Source organism: Echinops telfairi, unplaced genomic scaffold (genome assembly GCF_000313985.2).
Source record: "Echinops telfairi isolate 266 unplaced genomic scaffold, ASM31398v2 ScPeMD7_23;HRSCAF=83, whole genome shotgun sequence".
NCBI classification, from domain to species: domain Eukaryota; kingdom Metazoa; phylum Chordata; class Mammalia; order Afrosoricida; family Tenrecidae; genus Echinops; species Echinops telfairi.
Window position 1 is genome coordinate 64,803,876 of NW_022103920.1, and position 11,446 is coordinate 64,815,321.

An 11,446-nucleotide genomic window follows, 5' to 3' on the forward strand; every position below is an offset into this window, starting at 1 on the left:
GATGTACAAATGCGCTTTACACAATTGATGTGTGTATGGATTGCAATAACAGTTGTATGAGCCCCTAATAAAATGTTTAAAAAAAAAAAAAAAAGCCCGGACTCTGGCTTCAAAGGAGAAAGAGAAAGAAATCCTAAGCTAAAACTGAGGGAAGGCAAAATTACTTGAAGTTGCCATGTTGTTTATTAGACTTGCCTTTCTTCTTAATGTAATATAATTAATTCAGGAACCACCTCTTTTGAAGCAAAGGAGAACTTATAGGGTAATAATTTTGCTTCCATCTCACATACTTATTTAAATTGGTAAGGTTAAAAGTGTTGGGGAGCTAGATTTGCCTTATACCTTTATTGCTACTGAATTGTAAAATGAGCATTACTGTATTATATTCTATATTCTAAAGATGAGCAGTTGGTAAAAGCTATCTGATTACATCCCAAAGTACAGCATGTGGAGCATGTGTACGCTTAATTTTATTTTTATTTTTATTTTTATTTATTTTTATTTTATTTTATTTTTAAACCAGGTTGAAACAAAATATTTTCTGGCATGCTTTATTGTCTCAGAGGCCTTTAAAATGAATTAAGATTAGAAAACTTATAGGTCATTTTAGTTTGGTTTAAGATTTTTAAAGCAAATTTTTATAATTTGCCTTGATTAATATCTAAGCATGTGAATTCTTTAATATAAGACATAGTAAATTTTGAATTACCACTAAAACATCATAATATTCAGAAAACACTAAACTTTAGGTTTCTTCCCTAATTAAGTTACTTAAGCAATTTGAAATCTTACTGATTTTTTAGTATAGGAATAATGTAATCATTATCTACTAATTCTGATTCCTTTTCTCATAAAAAGTAATGTTCTCTGAAAAAAATTATGTCATTTCAACAGAGAGCAGGGAGCCCAAATAACATAGGTCATTTCATATGTGTATTTTTGACTGTAACATTGTACTCAAAGGACCATAAATTACAAAGAACTTTTTTAAAGTAAAGGAATGTAGAAGTCAACATCAAAGAAAGAAAATACATATACAGTAGTGTCATTTCTGAATACTTTATATTCTTCCATGACTTTTTTTTTTTTTGCTATTAGCTATGGATAAAGCAAGTTTTTTAACATCCTTAGATGTTTTTCCCCTTGGGTATTTATAGGCTTTAGTAGTAAATACTTAATATGCATTTTCCCCCGAGAATTCAAAGTGATTATTTAGATAATATCATAATTCATTATACTTTAGTAACACATAATTTAATAACTCAGTGTATATTTTTGTAATTGATATATTATGGATTTTGTCATTTATTTATTGTATTATGTTAATGTATTAATATATTAATTACTAAATTTACTTTGTATCCACATTTTACTAATTAGATAATATATAACTGGGTTCACCATAGCTGTTGAAGGAACAATGGGTAACTGATTGATGCCATGTTTTCTACATAGAAAAATTAATACCAATATTAAATTACTTCACCCAAATTGCTAATATTATTCTAAAAGATTCAGGAATATATTACTCGTAGCCTCAGTACACTTTAGGTAGATTAAAGTAGATTAAGTAGATTCAAGTATGTACAAATCACCTGCAATATACAAAGAAGCTTCCAAATGTTTTGTGGAACAATTGAAGTAAAAAATAATAGAATTTTCTCACAAACTCTATACTTTTATTTTAAAAGTTATATGACTAAATAGAAATATAGTTGTACATGACTGATTAGAAATAAACTGTATGATACTAAATGCTTGTACAGTGCTATTGCTAAGTATTTTTGATTTGGGGGAAAAACCCAATTCTGTCATCAAGTCGATGCTGACTCATAGCTGGCCTATGGGACTGGGTAGAACTGCCCTGTGAGTGGCTGAGACTGTCACTCTTTGGTAGAAAGCTCTGTCTTCCTCCTGCGGAGCAGCTGGTGGCTTTGTACTGCTGACCTTGCGGTTAGCAGCCCATAGTGGCATAAGTAGCCACTATGCCACCAGCACTACTTAATGGAATACTAAAGTGCTTATTAATTGATTTCATTTTGTAAAACAAAGAACTTAGTTTGACTTTAATCAATTTTTTAAAAAGCAAACAACATCCACTGACATCAAGTTGATTCAGACTTGTAGCAACCTTTTAGGACAGTGTCAAATTGCTCCTTAGCGTTTGTGAGACCGTAAATCTTTACCATAGCAGGCAGCCTTCTCTTTCTTCCCCAGAACAGCTGGAAGGTTTGAACTGCCAACTTTCTAAAATAGGAAGATATTTCTGATGTTACAAAGATAAAGTAGGAAATAATTGGAAGAAATAATAGTTTACCATATTTACCAATATTTTCAAATTATATAATCATAGTATTTGGAAGTATTTATCATTTTTATAATAATAATCTAGAAACTTGGAAGAATTAATATTGTGGTAAAATAGTATCTCTACTTGAAGCCTTGAGAAGAGTAATAATTCATTATCAATACCCAAAACTTAAAAATGTACTTAAAAATGTGTGCTTACTTTTATTCTTTCTCATTTTCCTTTCTCCTTGCCAAGCAGATTGCCAAACTGAGGCAGCAGCTACAGCGCAGTAAGCAGAGCAGCCGTCACAGTAAGGAGAAAGATCATCAGTCACCTCTCCATGGCAATCACATAGCAATCAGTCACACTCAGGTAGGCTAGCTTCGTGTCCAGATTTGAAGAATTGCTTTTAGTTCCTCAGAGAGGAAGAATACATTAGCTTATGTTTCAAAATAATGTAATAATATAAATGCTACACTTTACTAACTGATGACCATTTCTTAAATTATTCTAAGAGATTTTTTTGTTTTGTTTTAAACGATATGTCTAACCATCTCATTTAATAACATAGATAAGTATATATTGATCTCAAGGATGACACTGACCTAGACTAAAATTTTAGCTCATTCACTTAGTGAACGAACTACAGATATTATCCCATTGAATAGTTCCTTAAGCCTTATCTCTGTTCCAATATAAATATTTTTTTTGCTAGATTGACATATTCTTTTTTTTTAAATCATTTTATTAGGTGCTCATACAGCTCCTATCACAATCCATACACACATCAATTGTGTAAAGCACATTTGTACATTCATTGCCCTCATCATTCTCAAAACATGTCCTCTCCACTTAAGCCCCTGACATTAGGTCCTCATTTTTCCACTCCCTCCCTATTCCCCCCCTCCCTCATGAGCCCTTGATAATTTATAAATTGTTATTTTGTCATATCTTGCCCTGTCCGAGGTCTCCCTTCACCCACTTTTCTGTTGTCCGTCCCCCAGGGAGGAGGTCACATATAGCTCCTTATAATCGGTTCCCTCTTTCTAGCCCACTCTCCCTCTACCCTCCCTGTTTCGCCACTCACACCACTGGCCCTGAAGGGATCATCTGCCCTGGATTCCCTATGCTTCCAGTTCCCATCTGTACCAGTGTACATCCTCTGGTCTAGCCAGACTTTCATGGTAGAATTCGGATCATGATAGTGGGAGTGGGGAGGAAACATTTAGGAACTAGAGGAAAGTTGTATTTTTCATCATTGATACATCGCACCCTGGCTGGCTCATCTCCTCCCGAGACCCACAGGTTGAGAACTGCTGCAAGAAAGAGCAAACACATAACGGTTAAAACTGTAATCTGAAAACTGGTAAGCATTAGTAAGAGACAAAGATATGAACATTACATATAACAGAAGCATAGTATGGGAAATATGACTAATATATTAACCAGTGGTTAGCAGTCTACCTGATTACGAATCATTAGCTTCAGTCATTTAAAACAGGATATAATCACACATTTTCAAAACCAAGTTGATGGCATTGGGTTTTGTTTGGTTGCTTGGTTTGGAATTTTTATCTTCCTACATCAGAATCTATCTGTGTATGTGTCTGAATTTATATTGTATTTGACATATCAAAAATAACTGTTGGCTAAGTTTATATTTGAAGACTTACCATGCTCTTTAGTTCTTGATTTCTCTGACCACAGATAGACACCATCTTGTCTTCTGTCTTCTAGGCTACTGGGTCAAGATCAGTCCCTATGCCACTGTCAAATGTATCAGTGCCAAAATCATCTGTTTCACGTGTGCCCTGCAATGTAGAAGGAATAAGTCCTGAATTAGAAAAGGTATTCATTAAAGAAAATAATGGGAAGGAGGAAGTATCTAAGGTAAGGTTACAAGGACTTTTGAAAACATTTTTTCCCCTTTAATATTGTGGGCTGTCTGAAAAATACTTTTTTTTGGTAATAGCTTTATTGAGGTATAAGGCACAGTAGGTTAAGCACTCAGCAATTTGAACACACTAGTTGTTCTGAGGGAGAAGGATGCCGCAGTCTGTTTTCCTAAAGATCACAGCCTTGGAAGCTGTGAAGCTCTTCTCCTCTGCCTCAAAGGGTTGCTGTGTGTTGGAATAAACCTGATGACTGTGAGTTTTGTTGGTTAATTGAAATACAATTAAAATGCTTACAATTCACCTGTCTAAAGTGTAAACTCAATAGTTTTTAGTATATTCTTAGAATCGTGCATTCATCATCACAGGAGATTATAGAACACGTTCATCATTCCAAAAAGAAAACTCAAATACCTATTAGTAGTCACACCAACCCCTATTCCTACACAACCACATCTACTGTCTGTCTGTATTGATTTCCTGATTCTGGATATTTTGTATAAATGAAATCACATATTATGTGGCCTTTTGTGACTGACTTCTTTCACTTAGCACAATGTTTTTAAGATTACTCTGAGGGAACTTCAAAAAGTTTGTGGAAAATAATACTAAAAGATCATGGAAATTTTCCATGTATGTTTTGAAGCTGTCTCATATATCAGTATTTATTTCCTTTCTATTGCTGAATCATACTCAGTGTATGGGTATGCAACATTTTATTTGTCCATTTATCAATTGATGGAATTTGGGTTGCTGCCACTCTGGCTGTTGTGCATAATGCTGCTGTGAACATGTATGTGTAAAATTGTGTAGACATATTTACGTTTCTCTTGGGTGCTTATCTAGGTGTGGAATCGGCTAGTCTTCTGGTAATTGTTGGAGGGACTGCTAGACTGTCTACCAAAGTGGCTGTCTTATTTTATATTCTCACCACTAGTGTATGAGGGTTTGCAGTGCCATATGGGTAATCTGTTGGGCTGCTAACTGCAAGGTCAGCAGTTCAAACCCAGTGTAGGTAAAATATGAGGCTTTCTGCTCCTGTAAAGATTTGCATCCTCAGAAACCCTCAAGGACAGTTCTACCCTGTCATGCAGTTTGCTATGAGTAGGAATCAGTGAGACATCTTCTTCAACATTTATAAATATTTGCCTTTATTCCAGCCATCTAATGTATGTCAAGTAATGTATCATGGTGTTAATTTATGTTTCCATGATGACTCCTGTTGATGGGCATCTTTTCATGTGCTTGTTGGCCATTTGTATATATGACTCTTCCTTGCAGAAATAGCTATTCTGATCCTGTGCCCACATTAAAAATGAGATTGTCTTTTTGTTAATAACTTGTAAAAGTTATATTTTCTTGATACAGATTATTTATCTGATAATAAATCTCTCTCTCATTCTGTCAATTATTTTTTGACCTTGGAAGTGTCCTTTGGAGTACAACATTTGTAGTTTTGGTGAAATCCTATTTGTTTTCTTAACGCTATTTATGTTTTGGTGTTATATCTCAGAAATCATTGCCTAATCCTTAATCACAGAGATTTACTTTCATGTTTTCTTCCAAAATATTTTATCGTTTATTATTTTACATTTAAATATTTGATCCATTTTAAATGAATTAAAAGTAATTTGTAAATTACTTAGGTCTCAAGAGAAAAAATCTGGACCCCATTCCATATATTTGGCCATATTTTAAAAGATGTACTTAACAAAAGAAACCACCATTGATAGTCTTTGGCTCAGTGGTTCCTCTGATAATTCTTTAGAACGAAAATATGATTTAACTTACATCAAATGTCTAGTTGCTTCGTTCAAATAATGCATACCATTTAAAACTGGTTTGAAGTTTGTTTCAAAATCAATCATATCAATTTTATACTTATAAAATAAATCATATAACTTCCTTTCAGCACTTGGTATTACTCAAGATTTCTAAACATTATTCATAGTTTCAAATGTATGTTTCCAAATACTTACTGTGTATACTGTTGTTTTTATTGGGTGCCTTCAAGTCAGTTCTGACCCATAGCAACCCTTTTCACAACAGAACAACACAAGGCCCAGTCTGCACCATCCTCACAATCGCTTCTATTCTTGAGCTCATTGATGCGGCCATTGTGCCAGTCCTTCCTCTTTTTGCTGCCCCTCTACTTTACTGTGTATGTTGTCCTTCTCCAGGGACTCACCTCCCCTGACAGCATGTCCAAAAGTGTGTAAGATGAAGCCTCACCATCCTTGCTTTGCAATGTATACTAGTATGTATTCCAATAGAGTTAATTAAGTCAACTGTACTAATGAATTAAATACCAAAATAGCAAGTCCTCTCTTCTTGATGGCTATTCAGATTTATTTTGATTTTTCCATCATAAGCAGTGTTCGAGAAAAACTGTATACTCTTGAAAATAGATTTTTGGCAGTGAAATTGCTGAGTCAGAGCCTTTGTACATTTTAAATTTCATTGTAGGTGGCCAAAAGTATCCTCCCAAAGAGTTATGCCATTTTACTCTCCCTAGACATTTTGTGATAAAATTTTAATTTTCATCTATATTGTACTAGAAGAGAATGTTTTGGAAATTTCATCTTCTCTTAGCTATTTACTCTTAAATTATTTCTCTTATACATCAAGTAGAATTTAAGGACAGTTATGAGGAAGTGAAATTGGTCTAATTTTTGAAGGATGAGATAATCACATATGTTCTGATTTCTAGAAAAATCAAAGCAAAACTATACTAAAATATAAAGATTGCTAATAGTTTAACTCTTAAAAACAAACAAAAAATACCGTCATCAAGTTGATTCCAACTCATAGCATTTCTACATAGGGTTTCTGAGACAGTTCTTACAGGAGCAGATAGCAGCTTTACTTTTTAAAGAAGGCATATTCTAGTTTTAGCGTTATTTAATGACATTATATTTATAATGAGATATACTCATTATATCACCATTAGTTAATCCTCCAGTAGCTAAAAAGAGGAAAATTGCCCTGTTAGCATGTCCATGTTGGTAATAGTAGATAGCATCTTTCCTAGGCTTTATATTTCCCATTTGTGTTTTATGGAAACATAGAGATTTTTAAAGCCTGTTTTGCTTTTCGAATTCTCTGCTCATCAATGAAAACTAAAGCTGGTGAAAGGAATTTGATTATATTGCAGGATGCTTCAAGAAACATTGCTAGAAAATCACGGAAATGCTTATTAAACAAATATCAAAATGGGAAACCCTTTATAAAAGAAATAAATCATTTTATTGGGGGCTCTTACAGCTTTTATAAAAATACATACATCAATTGTATCGAACACATTTGTACATAATGTTGCTATCATTTTCAAAACATTTTCTTTCTGCTTGAGATCAGCTCCTCTTTTTCCCCTCTCTCACCCACCCTCACACCCTCGTGGAGCCTTGATAAATTATTATTGTTTTCGTATTTTACACTGTCTGCCATCTTCCTTCACCCACATTTCTGTTCTTCGCCCACCTGGGAGGGGGGGTGCATGTTAGACATTGATCATTGTAGTTGGTTCCCCGATTCTCTCCTCTCCCCCCACGTTCCCTCTACCCTTAGGGTATCACTATTCCCATTACTGTTCCCAGGGTCTGTCTGCCCAGGATTGCATGTGTTGAGGGCGCTTATCTGTACCAGTGTACACGTTGCGTTTAGCTGGATTTGTGAGGTAGAACTGGGGTCATGATAGGGGGGAGTGGGGAGCAGCGAGGAAGCATTAAAGGACCAGTGGACTGTTGTGTGTTCTGTTTGTGCTCGTGCTCCACCCTGGCTGACTCGTTCTTTCTTTGTGATCCTTCTGTGAGAGAATGTCCATTTGTCTACAGCTGAGCTTTGGGTCTGCATTCTGACCCCATCATTTGAATCAATAGATTTGGTTTGTTTTGGGTCTTCTGATACAGGATCCCGTGGATACCTCGTGATAACCCAGGCTGGTTTTTCTTTGACATGATCTCCATATAGGTTTATATACAGTCCTGAGAGTGGTGTTTCCATTTCTGTTTAGCCTTCCGTGCTCATCAGTGTGCACCATGTAAAAATGGCACGTTTGGCCTCCTTCAGGGATGCAAATCAGACTATTTTAAATATTTATTGAGTTTTAGGAACAAATGTAAATCTGAAAGGGGCATGATCAAGCCTATAGAAAAGAGAGTAAGATTTCCCAACAAAATTCTCATAGGACAGCCCTGCTACCCTTGACATTGTCGTGATGGAGGTTAAAAAGTCACCAGAACCTTAGCTGTCCTCTCTGCCTTAAATTGAATCGACCTTGCAGATCCCTTGGAAGTTACTGCTTTGATTGGTCCTCTTTTTGAAGGTAGACTAATGAGACTAAGACAAGTGTGTTCCTGAGAGAACTTGTCTGTAGTCATCCACTGACAGCATAAACATGTTTAAACATTTTCTTTGGCTGAAAAAAAGTGTGCATATATGAAATGGAATCCTGATAGCAATACTGTTTTACTTAAGAAATAGAAATATATCAGGATTAATTTTATCAAATGGGATATGAATGAAAGACTCAAATTCTTAAATTCTTAGTTAGCTACAAATTGATAGAATATTCCTTATTAATTAGTAAGATTGACTATAAAAATAATATTTTCTGAGTTTGACCAAATAAATTCATATTTTTCCCTAAGTTGGAAAAATTTCTCTTCTTAAAATTTGTCTACAAAATGAGTTGATATTTATAGAATCAAATATTTTCTTTGTATCAGAGTAATATTTGTCAGGTTGTGACATTGGTTTTATTTTGGATTAGTAATACTGCATATATAAATGAAAATTCTGACTTTGTGGTTAGATTTGCAACTCTAACTTGTTTGCTTCCTTATGGAGAAACTAGTACATTTTGAATTTTGCTTTCATTTTATTTTTGACAATGTTTCTGAGAATTTTGGATGATAAAACTTAAGAGTAAGAGCAAAGATATACCTAATAGTGAGAGTAACTTTCGTATAGTCTAAGAGATGATAGATAGTTCCTTTCTCTAGCATTGCAATCTTGACTATAAAGCAGCAACATTATTTTAATTCCTTTAAGAAAGAATTTAATGTATGAGCTTTTATTTTCTGCCTGCACTCTGTCATACCAATAAGGAAACTATGGAGTAGTACATGAGAAGAAACCCCACTGCAACGGGAGCTCTCTGCTACGTAATTCGCCGTTGTCACCAGGAGCTCTGAAGAACAGGTCCCTTATGTGACACAGACACACTGGCCTCACGTTTGCTAGGCCTGCAGAGTTAAATTGTATGCGTCTGTGGGTATAGTTTCTTTTATGCTCTTTGCCACTCAGAACAATGCTTGCAACTAAGCAAAATTAAGTAGTAGTCCTAAATCGGATACCAGATGAATAGCATTGCTCTGGGTTATGTTTCATTATCCTCCATTGAATTCTGACACAGTAAAACTCTTTAATAGAAATTTTACATAGTTTGCATTGGAAATAAAAAAGATTCTTAACATGAAAGAATTAAAATGGGAAGGCTGATCCAATAGAACAGTCTCTTCTTGTGAGTGTGATTTGTCATTTTTCTTACTAGTGGGTCAGAATGATTTCCTGAGAAATTTGGTTATTAATTCATCAACTGTGTATTGAAAATCTGCCACATGCCAAGTGCTAGGCATTGGGGTTACCAAATGAAACTCAAACCACTCTCATTGAATGAATTCTGACTCAGAGCAACCCTACAGGATAGGGTAGAACTGCCCTGTGAGTTTCTGAGATTGTAATTGTTCATGAGAGTAGAAAGTCCTGCTTTTCTCCACAGAGAGGCTGGTGGTTTCCAACTGCCAACCTTGAGGTTTTTGCAGCCCAACGTGTAACCACTGTGCTACCAGGGATATGTGTTAAACAAAAGAAGCCCCTATCCTCAGTGAGAATTAGGAGATGTGTTAATATACAAATGCTGTGAAAGTTTTGAGGCAAACAATCTAGCTTGCAGATTTTTAAATACTACCTTCCTTTTGGGATTTGAAAGGATTCAGTAAAGGTAAGGAGCAAAAATTCAGTTCCAAAAGAAGCTTGGCGTCTTTATCTCTTCTCCGACGAAGCAATGATGGTGGATTATGAAATTGGGAAATGCCTTGTGCTGCTACTCTGTCATTTGCATGTTTAATGGTGTTCTTTTGCAGCCTTTGGACATTCCAGATGGTCGAAGAGCTCCACTGCCTGCTCACTATCGGAGCAGCAGCACTCGCAGCATTGACACTCAGACTCCCTCCGTCCAGGAGCGCAGCAGTAGCTGCAGCAGTCACTCGCCCTGTGTCTCCCCCTTCTGTCCCCCGGAATCCCAGGATGGCAGCCCTTGTTCAACAGAAGATTTACTCTATGACCGTGATAAAGGTGAGAGCAGAATTATCCACTTATTTAGAGGGTGTCTTGCCGGGTCTTGCTCATTCTACCTATTTTGTCTCAGCCCATTACATCATTTTTTTTAAATCCTTTTGTTGAATGGTGGAATTGTAAACGATTGGTTAATGTAGGTTTGTTTCTTCATTGATTTCACATACCCTCTTCTTTGTGACTCTCACAAACATCTTCCATAAATGTGTCAGAGAAACACAGCGCATAGTTCTAGCAGTCAGTGGAAGCTATAAAATGGAGTGTGTACAGCTTCATATCTCACAACACCTGTCCTTTCCTTGATTCTGTCCAGAGAATTATAGTGGAGTTTATAATTTTCATACCTAAAGCTAAGATTTTGTAATCAGATTGATTTTGGAGGAAATAATTTCTAAAACTTCTGTTAAAAGAGTGAGTGCATTCTTAACCAAATGGATAAAGTTTAATGAATCTTATAAGCGACCAAGGCTTATCTTATGGTTTGTTATGAATTATTAAGTGATACCAATATGAGACAAGACCTTCCAGGATTTCTTACTGCTTGTCAGACCTACCTGTATCATTCAAGTTTTCCTGTCCTTTATGTGAGACTTGCTAACACCATTCACTGGTCTTTGAGTTTTGGATCCTTCATACTTAGCTGCAGAGGGTAACAACAGCCAGTTATCCAGCTTCCACTTTTTTCACCGTGTTCAAGAAGCTTGTACTTATTTTTTAACATGTTTACTGATTTTCATCATATTGATAGATGATAGGTGACAAAAATTTCAAAACCTAGAAGTTTATAAAATCTTGCAGGATTTTTAAGGTTCTTGTCCTGACCGGCACCCTCGTGAATTTGTCGTAGGTCAGACAAAAGTGGTCAGACAGAGGTCTGTCTGGATAGGACAGGCTGGATGAACAATCT

At 35.5% G+C, this 11,446-nt stretch overlaps 1 protein-coding gene across 1 annotated transcript in view; it reads left to right on the forward strand.

The window, feature by feature from the left end:
- GLCCI1 (glucocorticoid induced 1) overlaps positions 1–11,446 on the forward strand; it is a 103,711-nt gene that overhangs the window by 74,432 nt on the left and 17,833 nt on the right. Inside the window, exons 4-6 of the mRNA XM_045288953.1 lie at positions 2,549–2,662; positions 4,028–4,180; positions 10,329–10,539. Coding sequence (XP_045144888.1) covers positions 2,549–2,662; positions 4,028–4,180; positions 10,329–10,539 — 478 coding nt within the window. The remainder of the gene's footprint in view (positions 1–2,548; positions 2,663–4,027; positions 4,181–10,328; positions 10,540–11,446) is intronic.